Source organism: Lynx canadensis, chromosome X (assembly GCF_007474595.2).
Source record: "Lynx canadensis isolate LIC74 chromosome X, mLynCan4.pri.v2, whole genome shotgun sequence".
NCBI classification, from domain to species: Eukaryota; Metazoa; Chordata; class Mammalia; order Carnivora; family Felidae; genus Lynx; species Lynx canadensis.
In genome coordinates this window covers 50,777,377-50,798,230 of record NC_044321.2, presented here as the reverse complement: position 1 = coordinate 50,798,230, position 20,854 = coordinate 50,777,377, and the positions used below count along the sequence as shown (strand labels likewise).

General features: G+C 39.0%; 1 protein-coding gene across 2 annotated transcripts in view; it reads left to right on the top strand.

Moving 5' to 3' along the window:
• The first annotated feature begins 1,034 nt into the window (after positions 1 to 1,034).
• The window catches only part of ZC4H2 (zinc finger C4H2-type containing), a 36,011-nt gene continuing 16,191 nt past the window's right edge, over positions 1,035 to 20,854 (top strand). For both annotated transcript variants that reach the window (XM_030306127.1, XM_030306129.1), the window contains exon 1: positions 1,035 to 1,167. In XM_030306127.1, coding sequence (XP_030161987.1) covers positions 1,115 to 1,167 — 53 coding nt within the window. In that variant the 5' untranslated portion in view covers positions 1,035 to 1,114. The remainder of the gene's footprint in view (positions 1,168 to 20,854) is intronic.

The following is a 20,854-nucleotide window of genomic DNA, read 5'->3' as shown; positions in this document are numbered from 1 at the left end:
TTTGGTATTATTTGGCACATAGTAAGCACTTAATACATGTAAATTGAATAAATGTGTGCCTATATGATTAAGTCTAAACTTTTTAGTGTGACATTCAAGGTCTTTCACATTCTGGCTCCAACCCAGCTTTCTACATACTTTTCCCACTTCTCTTTCCCACCTCCACAGCCCATATATGAACTTTATACTTCAGACACCGTGGTCCACTTGTCCTTTCCTTTATATATGTGTTGTGCCTTCTCCTGGAAAGTCTATCTTCCCCAATGGTCTGGCAAATTCTCCGTCACCTTTTGAGACCTATTTACATCTTTTCTGCTCAGGTTACACCTTATCCATTCCTGTATTATGATAGAACACTGCACTGTAATTAATGGGTCACCTTACAGGCTCTCCTGCTCCTCAAAGCCAAGGACCTATTTTTATTCATTTTTGCCTCCTTCATTGACTGGCACAATCTGAGCTCAGAATGGATTGAAGGCTGGAAGGAACTAGGTCACTCCCCCAGCTTTAGCAGCTACTCCCTCCTCCCCTGCCTCTTCTCCAACCCCGCCCTCCTGCATCTCCATCTGAATGCCAAAACCACTAATTCCCCTAGCTGCCACCCGAACACTCAACATCCCCAAAGAGAATTCTGCAGGGTTTCTCTCCAGCCCCAAAGCGCCCACTAATTAGCGACTGACTCCTGGTTACCTTTTGGGGATGAGTGGGCGTAAGGGCCCCTGGAGGGGTGTGAGTGAGTACGTCTTTTATCTCTCCAGTTGCCTTCCGGTGTATTTTTTTCCCATTTTTTCCGCAGGGGCTAGAGGAACATCCCCGTTCACTAGAATACCTCATAACCTTTGACATAATTATCTGTGACAAATTGATTTAAAATGTGGCTGCAGGAAGCGAAATAGGCATGTCTCGCTAGACCTTCTGGGAGTTGTAGTCTCGCTGGTCCTTGCGCTGCCTGGCTTCTCTTGGAGCTAAGAACTACAGCTCCCAGGCCTGCTCAGAATCCCTACCGCACAGGCTCAGATCCCCTGCCCGGAGGAGGTGGTTACGTTGTGTCTATTGTATCGCTGGACTTGTGTGTTTGTACATTTCTCAGGACGAGAAATTGAGAGTGAAAAGCATGGCAGATGAACAAGAAATCATGTGCAAATTGGAAAGCATTAAAGAGATCAGGTAAGTGGAACGTTGCAGCGCCTCCCAGACCCCCTCGAAGCCCCCAAAATCCCCCGCTGCGGGACTGAGCTGAGTTACCTAGGGAAAGTATCTATTGTTAAGCTACTTGTGGAGAGGGGCTGGAAAGGAACCCACGCACGGAATTCAAGGATGGAAGGGAGGCTGGAAAGTGTCGGAACTGAGACTAGCAGAGAAAATGACCAACAGAGACGTCTCTCTTGCCAGTGTCATAGAAAAGCCAGATGGAGACACAGGGGGGTTGGGGGGTTTTTGGTTCCAAGACAGCCTTTTGCATCTTGGGATGGGAGTTGGGGGACAGCATTCTTAAATCCATTATTTTTTTACTGTTTGTTGGCTCCAGGGTGTATTTGGCTCCTTGCTTTTTAAGAGTCAAGATGTTGTTTGTTTGTTTGTTTGGTTGGTTTTGTTTTGTTTTGAGTCTCCTGATCAACTTCAGGACCTGGAACTCAGGCTAGCCTTTCGAGAACAAAGTCCAGTGCATTGGGGCTGGTGGTGGCTGCCAGGGACTGAGAGTTGGGGGTGCAGCGGTATCCAGCAGGCTGGGACTGGGAGGATGGCAAGCACTCAAGCACTCCAGAGTGTGTCATTTTTGCATTCACACACTCACCATCTTCTTCCTCTCCTACCCGGTGCTCCATAAGGAGGATGGGATCAATGGAGACTGGGGAAGTGGTGGCTGTGCCAGAAAGTGGGAGCTCAACTGCAGTTCTAAGACTCCAGAGGTGTAAGGTAGGCAAGCAAAGTTGGAGTTGCCTGTGTCCTGACCCTTTCCCTCCAGGAGCAGCATTAGCAAGGCAATGATGTTGTCCTTGCTCAGAACACAGTATCATCTGGCAAGTGGACTTCTTGGGCTTTCCTGCACCTACTATGCTTTGCCAGAACCACACCCCTTCGCCCACTCCAGCTTGGCCTGGGTTGGGCAGTCTCCCTTGAGTGTTTTCACAGAACCTGGGGAAAAGCAGGAGTGGGGGAGAGTGGATAGCAAGTATGTCTCTTTAAGAAATAAGACTTTGGACCAAAAGATTTAATCCTTGGAGTGAATGCCTTAGGTGAGACTCACACATATAGGCAGTGTAGGGAAGCACTTGAGCTTTTTTTCTCCTTTGGATGGTCTGCATCTCTTCCACAGGGGTTTAAAGGGAAGGGAATTATTATTTATTGAGCACCTGGTGTGCCAAGCTCACTGACCCACTATTGCTTATTTCAGCAAGAGTCCGGAGAGCTTCCTACATCTCTTTTACAACTGGGAAAATGGAAGCTCGGAACATTTAAGTAGCTTTCCCAGAGCCAAACAGCTTGAAAATGCCAGATTTTGATAGGAACCCAGTCAATTTGTATGCAGAGGCTCTGGTTTTCCCACTGTATCCCATGGAGGGTCCACGGGAAAGGCTGGAGAGGGGCGTTATGTTGCAATATTTTTCTGAAAAATTATAAGAAGATAGGGAGTGAGATACTTTGGTGTGTCAGAAGGCCAGCTATCATAATAACAATAAGCTAATAAGCTAATAACAGGTAATAAGAAGCTTAGGCCTAAAAGTGGGAGACCTAGACTTTTACTCTTAATGGACTTTAAAGAAACCTCTGCCCAACCCCAAAAGAAGGTACAATTGAGAGCAAGGGAAGTAACTCCTACCAGTGGAGAATACATGGGGAACCTCTACCCTTACCAGTATAAACCAGGCATTCCTACCACTAGCTGGGATGGGTACATCAGAGGCCTACAGAAAGGGCTGAAGTCTCACCAGCAACCAGCAGTAGCAAGGAGCCCCTTGCAAACCTGGCAGTCAACCAGGGGCCCAGTGGAGAACCTGGACTTATACTGATCACTTCCAACAAAACAAAACAAAACAAAACAAAACACATGTCAGGCCTGCAAAAACCAAAAGATTTAAAAGAGATCTATTGTCCAAATTTAATTTTTAGATAAATCACTTGCCATACCAAGATTATCAACTTCAATGACAAGAGAAAGTAAACACATGCCAACATTGAGATGACACAGATGTTAGAATTATCTTGCAAGGATTTTTTAAATATAATTTGTTGTCAAATTGGCTTCCATACAATACCCAGTGCTCATCCCAACAAGGATTTTAAAGCAGCTATCATAAAAATGATACACTAAGCGATTGCACCACACTTAAATGATGAAATTGAATATCTCAGCATATAGATAGAAAGTCTCAGCAAGGATATATAAAACATAAAGGAGAACTAAACAGAAATTTATGAACTGAAAATTATTATGTATGTGTACACACACACACACACATATATATACACACACACACATGCACACATACCACATACATACATACATATTGGGGGCATACATGTCTAGAATTGTTATATTTTCTTGGTGGCCTCACCTCTCTTATTATGTAATATCCTACTCTGTTCCTTTGCTCTGAAATCTGCTTTATCTGATATTAACGTAGTCACTCCTGGATTCTTTTAATTCAAGTTTCCATGTTATCATTTCTTTTTACTCTCGTCCTACCTATATCATTATATTTGAAGTACATTTTTAATACACAGCACATGGTTTGATCATTTTTTAAAATCCACTTTAAATTGTATACATATATACAAATACACACACACACACACACACACACACACACACACACACACTGAGTGGATGGGCTCCACAGCAAGATGGGGAAGACAGAGGAACAAATCAGACAATTTATTTTTTTTTTATTTTTTTTTTTAAATTTTTTTTAACGTTTATTTATTTTTGAGACAGAGAGAGACAGAGCATGAAGGGGGGAGGGGCAGAGAGAGAAGGAGACACAGAATCAGAAGCAGTCTCCAGGCTCTGAGCCATCAGCCCAGAGCCTGACGCGGGGCTCGAACTCACTGACCGCAAGATCGTGACCTGAGCTGAAGTCGGATGCTTAACTGACTGCGCCACCCAGGCGCCCCAAATCAGACAATTTAAACATCAAACTATAGGAATCAAAATCCAAACAAAGGAAAATTAGATTCCAAAAAAATAAGATAAAAGAAAGACTTAAGCACAGCCTCCAGACCTGTGGGACTATAAAAAAGATCTAACATCTATGTCAACAGAATTTCAGGAATTGAGGAGAAATGAGGACTATGAAAGTACTTGAAGAAATACTGGCTAAAACTTCCCAAATTGAGCAAAGGACTTGAACCTCCAGAATCATCAAGCTAAGCAAACACCATCAGGATAAATGTGAAGAAATTCACACCAAGATACATTATAATCAACCTTCTGAAAGCAAAAGGCAAAGAAAAGATCTAGGAAGCAACCAAAGACAAACAACACCTTACCTATACATTCAGGGGGAAAAATTAGAAGACAACAGATTTCTCATCAGACATTGACCAGACCCTAGCAGGAACTGGCACAACATTTTCCAAGTGCTGAAGGAAGAGAATCATGAACCCTGAAAGAAATCCTGAATGAAACCCAAAATCTTATGTCCAGTGACAATATCCTACATGAATAAAAGGATTAATTAAGACATTCTAAAATGAATTGAAGCAGGGAATTTATCAGTAGGAAGTCTACCTTATAAGAATGACTAATGACTAAAGTAGGTTCTTTGAACACAAAATAAACAGTAAAAGGACTCTTGCAAGGAAGAACACAGTGAGCTAAAACATGAGTAAATACAAGAAAAGTTTTTTTTTCTCTTGAGTTGTCTGAATTATGTTTGATGATTGGATCAAAATTTATCTCCCGGTCTCATGTAGTTCTCCGTGTACATAGAGGAAATGTTTAAGACATTCATGTCACAAATAGGGGAGTGTAAAGGGATGTAAAAGTGGGATGATGTTTGTATATTTCACTTCAGCTGATAACAATGATGACATCAGATGACTGAGATAAATTATGCATACATACTGTAATAATGAGAGGAAACACTAAAAAAGCTATACAAAGAGATGCACTCAAAAACATTATAGATAAATCAAAGTGGAATTTTAAAAAAATGTTCAAGGGGCTCCTGGGTGAATCAGTTGGTTAAGCATCTGACTTCAGCTCAGGTCATGGTCTCACGGTTCATGGGTTCAAGCCCTGCATTGTCGACTTCAGCTCAGGTCATGGTCTTGCAGTTTGTGGGTTTAAGTCCCATGTTGTTCTGTGTGGTGACAGTTCAGAGCCTGGAGCCTGCTTCAGATTCTCTATCTCCCTCTCTCTGCCCCTACCCTGCTCGCACTCTCTCTCTCTCGCTCTCAAAAATAAACATTAAAAAAATGTGCAAGTCACCCATAGGAAAGCAGGACAAAGAAGAAAAAACAAAAACTAAAACCAGAGAGAACAAACAGATAGCACAAAATAAAATGGCAGGCTGTGGCTTAACATACCAATAATCATGTGCATATAAGTGGTCTAAACACACCAATTAAAAATGGATTTAAAAAACGATGCAAGCATATGCTATCTATAAAAAATGCACTTCAGATATAATAATATACATATGCTGACAGTAAAAGGAGGGGAAAAGATACCATGGAAACTTGAATTAAAAGAAACCAGGCATGGCTGTGTTAATGTCAGATAAAGCAGATTTCAGAGCAAAGACAAATCCCAGGAACAGAGTGGGATATTACATAATAAAAAAGGGCCAAGCCACCAAGAAGATATAATAATTCTAGGTGTGTCTGTCCCCCAAATCATTTAAATTAGCTTGCTTTTGACAACTTTACAGTAATATACAAAGGTTACATCACTTGGTTTAAGAATTTAAAGTGGGGAGAGTACTACAAATATTTGATGTTCACACATAGACAGGTAAACATGTATGGGAGATGAAGAGAAGGAGGGAACAAAGGAAAGGGTAGAAAGAACTGGAGAAAGGAGGTAGCATATCTGTTGATCACCTAATTTCAAAGCTCTTGGGTCATTTAATATTCAATCTTCCTAGTGGAAATCTGGTAGGAATTATTTTCCCCATTTTACAGTAAGGATATTGAGGCTCGGAGAGGTTAGGTAACGTATCTATGGTCATACAGCTAACAAAGGGAGAGAATATATCCTATTCACATGGCATATGCATTTCAAAAAATGCTGATAATCTGATTAACCATTATGCAGTTCTTCAACTATTCTATTCTCAAATCCCTTGAAGGTATGAGCAGAGCAGCCTATTTTGATTAAAAACTAACAATAATGTTGTTTCTAAGCTGAAGTAGCAGTGATGATGGCAAGCAACATCAACAAAAGACCTGATTAAGACAAGCTGGAAGCTAGACAGACTCCCCAGGTGGAGGCCCAGAAAGAAGTACATTCATACTCAGCGCTCATGTATACCAACAGCAGAATTTGAAATAGGAAATGCCTCAGGAATAGATTCTTCCACCACAGACCATTTCTCACTCGTGACTCTGACCATGTGTCCAGCCTTGTCTTTCCTCACAATCCTAACCACACAGCAACACTGTGCTCCAGATCACAGGCCCCAAATCTCACACTGGTCTATTTTGCTCACCCATTCATTAGGCTTTCAAGTGGTGGTGAAAGAGCACACAGATATGTAGAAAGGGGAAGAGGAGAATAGAACAAAAAAGGGAGATGGAAAAGGGAATAAAAGAAGTTATGAGGCAGAGAAAGTGAATGCAGCCACCACTAGATGAACCAGAGCATACTAGTACCTCTTTGACATGCCCATTCCATTCATGCACACACATTATACTCACCCATGCACACATATCTATACACAATGAGCTTTCCCCACTTAAAAAGGGAAAACACATTTTGAGCTTTCCCCACTTAAAAAGGGAAAACACATTTTGGAAGTATATACACGTATACCTCATTTTATTGTGCTTTGCAGATAGTGCATTTTTTTACAAATTGAAGGTGTGTATCACCTCTGCATCAAGCAAGATTTTGGGTGCCATTATTCCCACATCATTTGCTCACTTCATGTTCCCATGTCATATTTTGGTAATTCTTGTAAAATTTCAAAATTTTCACTATTATTATATGTCTTATGGTGATCTGTGGTCAGTGATCTGTGATGTATTATTGTAATTGTTTCAGGGTGCCATGAACTGCAGCCATATAAAATGGTGGACTTAATGAGTAAATGGTGTCCATTCTGACTTCTCCACCGCCCAGATGTTTTGCCATCTCTCCCCATATCCTTGAGCCTCCCTATACAATGAGATACATCAATATTGACATTAGACCAATTAATAAACCTACAATGATCTCTAAGTGTTCAATTGAAAGAAACACATTTCTCACTTTAAATCAAAAGCTAGAAATTATTAAGCTTACTGAGGAAGGAAAGTCAAAAGATGAGACAGGCCAAAAGCTAGGCTTGTTGTGCCAGTTAGCTAAGTTGTGAACGCAAAGGAAAAATTCCTGATGGAAGTTGAAAGTGTTGTTCCAATAAACATGTGAGCAATAAGAAAGGAAAACAGCTTTGTTGCTGATATTGGGAAAGTTTTAGTGGTCTGGATAGAAGATAAAACAAGCCACAACATTCCCTTAAGCCAAAGCCTAATCCAAAGCAAGACCCAAAAACTTTTAATTATTTGAAGACTGAGAGAAGTGAGTAAGCTGCAGAAGAAAAGTTTGAAACTAGCAGAAGTTGGTTCATGAGGTTTAAGGAAAGAAGCATTCTCCATAACACAGAAGTACAAGGTGAAGCAATAAGTGCTGATGTAAAAGCTGCAGCAAGTTATCCAGAAATGTCGCTAAGATCATTAATGAGGGTGGCTACACTAAACAGTAGATTTGCAATGTTGATGTAACAGCCTTATATTGGAAATAGATGCCATCTAGAACTTTCATAGCTAGAGAGGAGAAGTCAATTCCTAGTTTCAAAGCTTCAAAGGACAGGCTGACTCTCTTGTTAGGGGCTAATGTAGGTTGAAGCCAGGGCTCATTTACCATTCTGAAAATCCTAGTGCCCTTAAGAATTATCCTAAAGCCACTCTGCCTATGCTCTATAAACAGAACAACAAAGCCTGGATGAAACCACATCTGTTTACAGTATGGTTTACTGAATATTTTAAGCCTACCATTGAGGCTACTGTTGAGAAAAAAAAGTCCTTTCAAAATATTACTGCTCACTGACAATGCACCTGGTCACCCAAGAGATCTGATAGAAATGAACAACTAGATTAATGTTGTTTCTGTACTTGCTAACACAGCATCCATCTGTAGCCCATGGATCAAGGAGTAATTTCACCCTTAAGAAACACATTTTGTGGGGCACCTGAGTGGCTCAGTCAGTTAAGCATCCAATTTCAGCTCAGGTCATGATCTCACAGTTTGCGAGTTCAAGCCCCACGTTGGGCTCTGTGCTGATAGAGCCTGGAGCCTGCTTCAGATTCTGTGTCTCCCTCTCTCTCTCTGCCCCTCCCCCGTTCATGCTCTGTCTCTGTCTCTCAAAAATAATACATAAATGTCAAAAAAATTTTTTTAAGAGAAATACATTTTGTAAGGCTATAGCTGTCATAGTGATTCCTCTGATGTATCTGGGTAAAGCAAATTGAAAACCTTCTGGAAAAGGTTAACCACTCTAGATGTCATTAAGAACACTCATGGTTCATGGGAAGTGATCAAAATATCAAAAGTGACAGGAGTTTAGAAGAAATAATTGCACCCTTATGGATGACTTTAAAGGATTTAAAACTTCATTGGAGGAACTAACTGCAGATGTGGTGCAAATAGCAAGAAAACTGGAATTAGAAGTGGAACCTGAAGATGTGACTGGATTGCTGCAATCTCATGATAAAACTTTAACAGATGAGGAGTTGCTTCCTATGGATGAGCAAAGAAAGTGGTTTCTTGGGATGGAATATACTCCTGGTGAAGAGGCCATGAAGATTGTTGAAATGAAGAGGCCATGAAGATTGAAGAGGCCATGAAGATTGTTGAAATATTTAGGATATTACATAAATATTAGTTGATAAAGCAGCAATGTTTGAGAGGATTAACTGCAATTTTAAAAGAACTTCTGGGATAAAATGTCACCAAACAGCATCACATGCTACAGAGATACCGTTCATGTAAAGAGTCAATTAATATGGCAGACTTCATTGTCTTGTTTTAAGAAATTGCCACAGCAACCCCACACTTCACCAACCATCACCCTGATCAGTCAGCAGACATCAACATCAAGGCAAGACCCTCCACTAGCAAAAAGATTATCATTCATTGAAATGTCACATGATGTTTAGCTGTTTTTAGCAATAAAATATTTTTAACTTATGTACATCTTTTTTAGACATAATGTTATTGCATACTTAATAGACTATAGTACAGTGTAAACATAGCTTTTTATGTACTAGGAAACAAAAAATATTTGGCTTTTATTATTGTAATATTCATTGTATTGCAGTGGTCTGAATCAGAACCCATAATATGTCAGAATCATGCCTGTTTTGTGGTGTGAAGGAGATTCTCTTAAGTATAAGTTTCTGCTCTGGGTCCTCTTTTTTTCTTTCTTTCATCCAGCTATACTCCTATGGCTTCAAATATTACTTTCAAATCCCCAGTCTCTACCCCCTAGCATCCTTCCAAGCTTCAGCCCAATACATCCCACAGCCTCCTGGACTTGTCCACCTGGTTGTTCCACTATGATGCTTACATTGGCCAAATCTTATGACTTTGTTTCCCCCTACCCCAGTCCAGGTACTTCCCCTAAACTTCTGGTTTAGTGCCATTATTCTCTGAATAGTTACCTCAGATTGAAACCTAAATGTCAGTGTTGCTTACATTTTTTTATAACTCACCTCTGATGTCTTAGTAAGTCCTATTGTTTCTACATTTGCCACATGGCTCAAATTCCTGCCCCATTCTCCATTTCCACACTTACTGCCCCATTATGCCTTCAGCATGAGTGCCCTGCGTTTTTGTAATGTTTTATCCATTTGTACCTACAGAATTACTTTCCTGTCTTCATTCTCCTTCCCTGTCTTCAGTGCCATCCACATTGCTATAAGAAGTGCCTTCCTAAAACGCTGGTGTTACTATGTTATCCTTCAAACACATTTACTGACTTCCCATTGCCTATAGCAATTTTTTTTTTTCAAAACACGGGTCATGAGCCATATGTTTCATGAAATAAATTAGTCAGTTTCCAGTAACATTTATAAAACCTTTTTTAAAATAAAATAAAGGGGGGCCTGGTTGGCTCAGTAGGTTAAGCGTCTGTCTTCATCTCAGGTCATCATCTCGCGCTTGTGAGTTCAAGCCCCGCGTCGGGCTCTGTGCTGGCAGCTCAGAGCCTGGAGCCTGCTTTGGATTCTGTGTCTCCCTCTCTCTGCCCCCTCCCCAGCTCACACTCTGTCTCTCTCAAAACTAAATAAACTTTAAAAAATTAAAAAAATAATAAAATAAGATAGAAAATATAAGCATACATTGCATAAGAAATGGTAGGTGTTCTTCTCACAAACTTTTGTTTTCAAGTTTTTATCTATGTGTGTATTGAGTCACAATATGAAAATCATTTCTTGCTGTAGGTCATTTCTTACTGTATGTCTACTGGACCGCTATTTGCCTACAATTGTTATATTCATGCCCCCCCCTTAAGGCTGGCCCAGGCCCACCTTTCCAATCTTATCTGCTACTACTCCTTTTCATTCAACCTATCCTTTATCTACCTGAATGTTCCTTGCTCTCTCACAAATTTTCATTCCTGTAGGCCTTTGCCAGTGTCAGTCCCTCATTCTTGAATTCCCTTCCCTCATTCTAAGCCTGTAAGTCCTACTCTTTTTTTTTCAGGGAAAACCCAGAACAAACCCTGCCTCTTATTCAAAACCTTCCACATTCCCCAGTCCAAATGGATCACTAACTTTTTGGGCTCCCACAAGGAAACTTACAGAAATTTATTATTCCACTCAAGTTATTCTGCCTTTTGATAAAGTTTTGAATTGACATCTCCTTTCCTTACTTCATTCAGTCATTGCTGTGGCAGCTTCAGCAGGTTCTTCTGTCACCTGGCTTGAGAACTGACACATCCCCAGTGCTCACTCAACAGTTCATCACAGGAGATCTGGTACCTCTGTGATTTAGGAATGGGCAAGTCAAGCCAAACAATGCCAATCACAGGAGAGAGAATGGAGAGGAGTTGACATTTGATAGCTGTAATGAAGTCTTCAAACTGAACTGTTCCAAGATACCTGCTTTTCTGACAGTAGCTGTTTTCCCAGATTAGCAAATAAATATAAAATGGAAGAACACTCAGTATTTACAGAGTGTTCTAGCTAGACTAGAGTAGGCCAGAAAAGCTGGCTTCTTTTTCTTCATTAAGTGACATTTACCAACCGCCTGATCTGTGCTATACACCAGGCTGGGATATTCTGTGGGAACCATTAAGATAAATTAGACCTTCTCTCAACGATCTTAGAATCAAGATGAATAGCTCTGATCTGTCTCCTGAGTTCCAGACTCACATATCCAACTTCCCACTTAACCAACCCCACTGAATGTGCCACTGGCATCTCAAACAGGCCCCAACAGAACTTTCAATTCCACCCCCATCCCAAATATTCCCCTTTCCTAGTCTGCCCCATCAGTAAATGTCACCCCAACCCAAAATCTGGAATCATTCTTTATTCCTCCCTCTCCAACTCCCTACATCTGAAGCATTAGTTCAGTGACTATTAAACATTAGCATACTGGTTATGCATCAGGCTCTACCTGCTGGACCCTTGAAACAGATTGCTGGGTCCTGTCTCCAGAGTCTGATTAAGTAGATCTGGGGTGGAGCCTGAGCATTTGCATTTCTAACAAGTTCCCGGCAATATTGTTACTGCTGGTCCAGGGATCACACTTTAAAAATCACTGCATTAGTAAGACCTGGTGGGCTATACATATATAATATATTCTGGATCTGTCTATTTTTCACCATTTCCTTATCAACAAATCTGTGCAGTTTTTTTTTTTATCCATCTTCACTAGCCAATATCTTTACTTGATCTGCCCATCCTCAAGTCCTACAGGTCCCAGATGTCCTACCCTGCTTGTTGTATGAGTGTTGAGGCTAAGCAACCTCTGAAGTTGGATGAGCCTGTCACATCTGGTCCAAGAATGGATGTTCCATTGCCTTAGAACCTCTCGTTCTTTCTACCCTTCTTCTTCCACATTAGCCAGCAAAAAGCCATTGGAAAGAAGTCAGCCAGCTGAATGTTTTTATTTTGACTTGGGATTCTGTCTGGATAGGCTATGGCCTATGGAGGTCAGGTGTCCTTGTTTAACAGTTAAGTAGCACTGTGGCCCCAGTGACTGTGAGAAACCCTAAGGAAGTATCCGGTGGTTTTCTTGCATTTCTGTGGCCATACCAGCTGCACTTTAGCCTCTTGGGAGGATTTCACTAGTAATTTTTCTACATAAAATAACACATTTAATGACTTGAATGCTTTCCTCACTTGTTGAGCCAAACGTGACACAGATTCTACTTCATAGAGTCATCCAAGACCTCTGTGCAAGTCTACACTGAATTCTACTTCTCAGGTAGAATTTCCATGGTTCCAGGAGGTTCCAGGATATGCCCTATTTCACCCTGAAAATCGGTGACTGCAGTAGGACAAGAATTCACCCCCATTGGCTTGTTTTCTGTCACTTGAAATATATCATATGAGGAAAGTTCCTTGGTATGGTGCAAAGGTTGATTAGGCTCAGCACAATGAATTCTCTGTCTCCTGGTTTGTGAGCTTTGACAAGCCACTTTACTTCTCTCAGCCTCAGATTTTTCAAAAATGAAGCTAAACATACCTATTCATATGCTGGTGATAATGATTAAATTAGATGACATATAAAACAGCTAACAATTGCAGGAACACACTAGACACACACACACAAATAACTATAATTAAACAGAACCTTTCTGGGGGCATTTGGGTGGTTCAGTCAGTTAAGTGTCTGACTCATGATTTTGGCTCAGGTCATAATCTTACGGTCATGAGATTGAGCCCCATGTCAGGTGCCATGCTGGGTGTGGATCCTGCTTAAGATTCTCTCTCTCCTTTTCCCTATGGCCTTCCCCCACTCTTGTGCGCATGTACTTTCTCTCAAAAATAAAGAAATGAATTAAAATATAAAAAATAAAGAGAACCTTGTGAATACCCAGTTTCTTCTTCCCAGTTCCTGACACTTATGAATTCTTAATAAATGTTGACTGAATTAATCAAATCCTCCCCACCCGTGGTAATGTTTTTCTTTCTCTTAGGCTACTGAAATTACATTCAATACCCTAAACTTACTACATATTTGCATTCATTTTGTCACTCCAAATGTAATTTCTGAGCCCTGCTTATGGTGAAAGCAGTGTTATAGATGATGTGGGATTTACAGAGAGAACTATGGAATTGTGTCAGTCTCTAGAAGGCTCTTGTATGTATATAATCTGGATTTTAAATTGCTTCATATGTAAGTCTGTACACATAGAGGACCCAGAGGACCATAGCTGTGTAGTCTTGGGCTAGTTCTGTTCCTGGTCTGGACATTTGTTTCTTCATCTCTGAAATGAAGAGGATGGATTTGATTGGTAGCTTTGAAATAATGTTCTGAGGAGCCCTGGGAGTTCCAGAAAGGTATATCAAGGGTCACTCTAATACAGTCAGGCAAAGTTGGATTTGAAGAAAGAATAAGGACTCTGGGGGTCCCACTTCCACTTCAACCATAACAGTTACATTTTGTTCTATTTTCTGTATTGGATCACAATTATTTTATTTGAAGGAAGGGATCTTCTCCTCAGTCACCCACAGGATCCAGCACACTGTTGGAGTAAGTGGTGTTTACTTAATAAACTTTCTTTGTCCACTTTATTGATAGAAAATTTAAAGAGAAGGAGCTAGCATGATGCTCACTCTAGATTTGAGAAAGGGAGGACATTTTACTTAAATTTGATCTTAAGCTCAAACTACCCAGTTACTAGACAGAGCATGGAAGGTTGGTCACTAAATACTAAGCCCGAAGAGCATAGTAAAGGCAGTTGACCACAAGGGTAATGTCTCCATTTTGGTTTTCATCATTAACCCCCTCCCTAGTCTTCCTGGGTACTTCAGTTGACCAACTTCATTAAAAATCTAAGAGACTCTTAAAAACAGAACAAACTGAGGGTTGATGGGAGTGGGAGGGAGGGGAGGGTGGGTGATGGGTACTGAGCAGAGCACTTGTTGGGATGAGCACTGGATGTTGTATGGAAACCAATTTGACAATAAATTTCATATTAAAAAAAATCTATTTTCCTACACACAAGCCTTTTGACGATTCATTTATTTTCCAAGAGAAACAGGGACAGAGGAATAGAAAGACCTTAGAATTTCAGTTCTGACAGTGTTGTAAGTTTAGATTTAATTCTAGGTGTGGTAAGAATCCATTGGAGGATATATGTTCAACAGCTCTATTGAGTTGTAATTTATATACTGTAGAAAACATCCATTATAAGTGAACAATTCAGTAGCTTTTAGTAAATTTGCAATTATACAACTATCATCACAATACAATTTTAGAACATTTCCATCACCCCATAAAGAACCCTTATGCCCAATTTCAGTTGACTTCCATTCCCACCCACAGCCCCAGGCAACCAGGAATGTACTTCCTGTCTTTATAGATTTGCATTTTCAGGACATTGCATAAATCTTAGCATATTGTTTCTGAGGTTCACACACACTGTATCATATGCTACTGTTTCCTTTTTTATTGACAAATGGTTTTTCATTGTATGGATACACCACATTTTGCTTATTCACTGACATATTAATAAACATTTTGGTTGTGTCCACCTTTCAGTTTCTAGGAATAATGTTTCTCTGAACAGGATCATATAAGTCTTTACATGGAAATATGTTTTGTTTTTAAATTTTTATTCAAATTCCAGTCAGTAAAGTATATAACATTAATTTTAGGTGTACAATATTCAGCACTTAATACAATATTCAGCACTTGATATAACCAGTGCTCATCACAAGTGCACTCTTTATCCCCATCACTTATTGAACCCACCCCCCCCACCTGCCTCCCCTCTGGTAACCATCAGGTTGGCCTCTATGGTTGAGTCTATTTATATATATATATATATATATATATATATATATATATATATATTTTGTAGTTTCAAGTTTTTATTAAACTTCCAATTACTTCACATATACTCTAATATTAGTCTCAGGTGTAGGATTTAGAGATTCATCACTTACATACAACACTCATTGCTCATCACAACTGCCCTCCTTAATACCCATCACACATTTAACACATCCTCCATCCACTTCATCTCCAGCAACCCTCAGATTGTTCTTTATAGTTAAGAGTAGTAGGTTTTACAGATTTCCTCTCTTTCCCCCTATATTCATGTTTCCTGTGTTGTTAGTTTTAGCCATTCTGACAATGTGAAGTGATACTCATTGCAGTTTTGATTCATGTTTCCCTGATGATGAGTGATGTTCAGCATCTTTTCATATGTCTATTGGACATCTGAATGTCTTCATGGGAAAAATGTCTCTTCATGTCTTCTGCCCATTTGTTAACTGGGTTATTTGTTTTGTGTGTTTAGTTTGATAAGTTTGTTATAGATTTTGGATAGTAACCCTTTATCAGATATGCCATTTGAAAGTATCTTTTCCCATTCAGAAGGTTGCCTTTTAGTTTTTTGATTGTTTTCTTCACTGTGCATTTTTTTTATGTTTTATTATTTGTATTTTAATTAAAAAAAATCCTAGTTAGTTAAAATATGTGGTAAAATTGGTTTCAGGTGTAGATTTAGTGGTTCACAGCCAACATATCAGCCAGTACTCATCACAATAAGTGCCTTCCTTAATGCCCATCACCCACTTAGCCTATCTTCCACCCACTTCTCTCCATAAACCCACAGTTTGTTCTCTATATTTAAAAGTCTCTTATAATTTCCTTCCCTTTCTTTTTTCCCCTTCCCCCATATTCATCTGTTTTGTTTCTTAAATTCTGCATGTGAGGGAAATAATATGGTATTTGTCTTTCTCTGGTTGGCTTATTTTGCATAGCATAATACGCTCATTATTACATAATTACATAAATACATAATTAGCATAATGAAGCTAGAGCTTCATCCATGTCCTTGCTAATGGCAAAATTTCATTTCTTTTTATGGCTGAGTAATATTCTAGTGTGTGTGTGTGTGTGTGTGTGTATACATACACACCACTCTTCTTTATCCATTCATCACTCAATGGACATTTGGGCTCTTTCCATAGGTTGGGTATTGTTGATAATTCTGCTATAAACATTGGGTGTGCATGTGTCCCTTAAAATCTGTGTTTTTTTATCCTTTGGGTCAATATAATAATTTCTGGGTCATAGGGTCGTTCTATTTTTAACTTTTTAAGGAACCTTCGTATTGTTTTCCAGAGTGGCTTCACCACTTTGCATTCAGACCAAGAGTATAAGAGTGTTCCCCATTCTCCTTATCCTCACCAATATCTGTTGCTTCCTGTGTTGTTAATTTTATCATTCTGAAAGGTGTGAAGTGATATCTCATCATGGTTTTGATATGTATTTCCCTGATGATGAGTGATATCGAGCATCTTTTCATTTATCTGTAAGCTGTTTGTATGTCTTCTTGGGAAAAATGTCTATTTATGTCTTCTGCCCATTTCTTTTTAAAAAAATGTTTATTTGTTTACTTATTTTGAAGGGGGAGGGGCAGAGAGAGAAGTAGAGTGAAAGTATCTCAAGCCGACTCTGTACTGACTGCACAGAGCCTGGCACGAAGCTCGATCCCATGAACCTTGAGATCATGACTTCAGCCGAAATCAAAAGTCACATGCTTATCCAACTAACACTCCCAGGCACCCTGTGTTCTGCCCATTTCTTAACTGGATTACTTGTTTTTTTGGGTATGGACTTTGATAAGATTTTTTTATGCTTTTGGATATTAACTCTTTATCAGACATGTCATTTGCACATATTTTCTCCCATTCCATAAGTCATCTTTTAGTTTCATTGATTGTTTCCTTCCCTGAGCAGAAGCTTTTTATCTTGATGAAGTCCCAATAGTTCATTTGTACTTTTGTTCCCCTTGCCTTTGGAGATGTGTCTAGTAAGAAGTTGCTGCAGCCAAAATCAAAGAGGTTGCTGTCTATGTTTTCCTCTAGGATTTTGTTTTTTTTTTTTTTTTTTTTTTTTTTTTTTTTTTTTTATGAAGTTTATTGACAAATTGGTTTCCATACAACACCCAGTGCTCATCCCAAAAGGTGCCCTCCTCAATACCCATCACCCACCCTCCCCTCCCTCCCACCCCCCATCAACCCTCAGTTTGTCCTCTAGGATTTTGATTGTTTCCTGTCTCACATTTAGGTCTTTCATCCATTTTGAATTTATTTTTATGTTTGGTATAAGAAAGTGGTCCAGTTTCATTCTTCTGCATGTGGCTGTCCAGTTTTCCCAAAATTTATTGAAGAAACTGTTTTCCCCCCATTGGATGTTCTTTCCTGCTTTTTCAAAGATTAGTTGACCGTTTGGTTGTGTGTCCATTTCTGGGTTTTCTATTCTGTTCATTGATCTATGTGTCTTTTTTGTGCCAGTACCGTATTGTCTTGATGACTACAACTTTGTAATATAGCTTCAGATCCTTAATTATGATGTCTACAGCTTTGTTTTCCTTCCTTTTCAGGATCACTTTTGCTCTTTGAGGTCTTTCGTGGTTACATACAAATTTAGGGTTGTTTGTTCTAGCTCTGTGAAAAATGCTGGTGGTATTTTGGTAGGGATTGCATTAAATGTGTAGATTGCTTCGGGTAGTATAGACATTTTAACAGTGTTTCTTCCTCTAGTTCATAAACATGAATATTTTTCCAAATATTTGTGCCCTTTTCAATTTCTTTCATAAGTGTTCTAAAGATTCGGAGTAGAGATCTTTTACCTCTTTGGTTATGTTTACTCCTAGGTATTTTATGGATTTTGGTGCAATTGTAAATGGAATCAGTTGCTTGATTTCTTTTTCTACTGTTTCATTATTGATGTATAGAAATTCAATAGATTTTTGTTTGTTTATTTTGCACCCTGCAACTTTACTGAATTCGTGTATCAGTTCTAACAATTTTCTGGTGGAGTCTTTCAGCTTTTCTACATATATTATCATGTTACCTGCAAATATTGAAAGTTTGACTTCTTCCTTGCCAACATGGATGCCTTTCATGTCTTTCTGTTGTCTGATGCTGGGGCTAGGACTTCCAGTGCTAAGTTAAATCACAATGGTGAGAATGGGCATCCCTGTCTTATCCTGACTGTAGAGGAGAAGTTCACAGTTTTTACCCATTGAGGATGATATCACCTGTGGATATTTCATATATGGCCTTTATGATGTTCATTTATGTTCCCCCTATCCCTACTTTGTTGAGGGTTTTTATTTAAAAAAATGGATACTGGACTTTGTCAAATGCATTTTCTGCATCTATTGAGAAAATCGTATGGTTATTTAAAAATTTTCTTTTATTTTAGAGATAAAGGGAAAGAAAGAGCACATAAGCAGGAGACAGGGGCAGGGGAGGGAGAGAGAGAGAGAGAGAAAGACAGAGAGAGAGACAGAGAGAGACAGAGAGAGAGAGAAAGAGTCCCAAGTAGGCTCCATGCTTAGTGTGGAGCCCAACATGGTGCTTGATCCCATGATCCTGAGATCACGACCTGAGCTGAAATCAAGATTCAGACACTCAATGGACTGAGCCACCCGGGTTCCCCAAGAATCATATGGTTCTTATCCTTTATTTTATTAATGTGGTGTATCAGATTCCTTGATTTGCAAATACTGAACCACCATTGCAGCCCAGGAATAAATCCTGCTTTATTGTGGTGAATAATTCTTGATTGTGGTGTTTTGTTTGATTTCCTATTATCTTGTTGAGAATTTTTACATTCACCTTCATGAAGAATATTAGCATATAATTCTCCATTTTAGTGGAGTATTTGCTTTTGGAATCAAAGTAATGCTGCCTTCATAGAATTAGTTTGGAAGATTGCATTCCATTTTTATTTTTGGAACAGTTTGAGAAGAATAGGTAGTAACTCTTCTTCAAATGTGTTGGAGAATTCCCCTGTGACGCCATCTGGCCCTGGAATTTTGTTTGTTGGGAGTTTTTTGATTACTCATTCAATTTTCTTGCTGGTTATAGGCCTGTTCAAGTTTTATATTTCTTCCTGTTTCAGTGTTGGTACTTTATATGTTTCAAGTATTTTATCCATTTCTTCCACATTGGCACACATTTTTTGCATAGTGTTCTTTTATAATTGTTTGTATTTCTGTGGTATTGTCAACTCTCCTCTCTCATTCATGATTTTATTTATTTGGGTCCTTTCTCTTTTTTTTTTGATAGGTCTGACTGGGTATTTATCAATTTTATTATTTTTTTTTAAAGAACCAACTCCTGATTTTATTGTTGTGTTATGTTTTTTTCTTTTTTCTATATTATTAATTTCTCTCTAATCTTTATTATTTCCCTTCTGCTGGCTTCAGGTTTCATTTGTTGTTCTTCTTCTAGCTCCTTTTGGTGTAAGTTCAGGTTGTGTAATTGACATTTTTCTTTACTTATTGAGATAGGCCTGTATTGCTATATACTTTCCTCTTATGATTGCTTTTGCTGCATCCAAAAGATGTGGATCGACATGTTTTCATTATCATTTCATTATTGTTTCCATGTATTTTTTTTATTTCTTCTTTAATTTTCTGGTTGACCCATTTAATTGACATTTATTTGTTTTCTTTCCACGTGTGTGTGTGGGGGGGGTTAAGTTTTATAGTGTTGTGGTCTGAAAATATGTAATGGTATGATCTCGATCTTTTTGTACTTGTTGAGGCCTGATTTGTGACCTAGTATGTGATCTATACTGAGAAGTGCACCCATGTGCACTTCACAAGAAAGTGTATTCTGCTGCTAAGTCCATCTGGTTCAATGTGTCATTCATAGCTTCCTTGCTGATTTTCTGCTTATATGATCTGTCCATTGATGTAAGTGGGATGTCAAAATGCCCTACTATGATTGTATTATTATCATTGGGTTCCATTATGTTTGCTATTAATTATTTTATATATTTGGGTTCCTCAAAGTTGGGGACATATCTGTTTACAATCTTTTATTTTTTTTTTTTTTTTTTTAGTTACAGCCATTATTTATTCTTTTTTTTTTTTTTTTTTTTTTTTTTTTTTGAAGGTTCTTCCTTCTTTATTTTTTTTTTTTATATGAAGTTTATTGACAAATTGGTTTCCATACAACACCCAGTGCTCATCCCAAAAGGTGCCCTCCTCAATACCCATCACCCACCCGCCCCTCCCTCCCACCCCCCATCAACCCTCAGTTTGTTCTCAGTTTTTAACAGTCTCTTATGCTTTGGCTCTCTCCCACTCTAACGTCCTTTTTTTTTTTTTTTTTTCCTTCCCCTCCCCCATGGGTTCCTGTTAAGTTTCTCAGGATCCACATAAGAGTGAAACCATATGGTATCTGTCTTTCTCTGTATGGCTTATTTCACTTAGCATCACACTCTCCAGTTCCATCCACGTTGCTACAAAAGGCCATATTTCATTTTTTCTCATTGCCACGTAGTATTCCATTGTGTATATAAACCACAATTTCTTTATCCATTCATCAGTTGATGGACATTTAGGCTCTTTCCATAATTTGGCTATTGTTGAGAGTGCTGCTATGAACATTGGGGTACAAGTGCCCCTATGCATCAGTACTCCTGTATCCCTTGGGT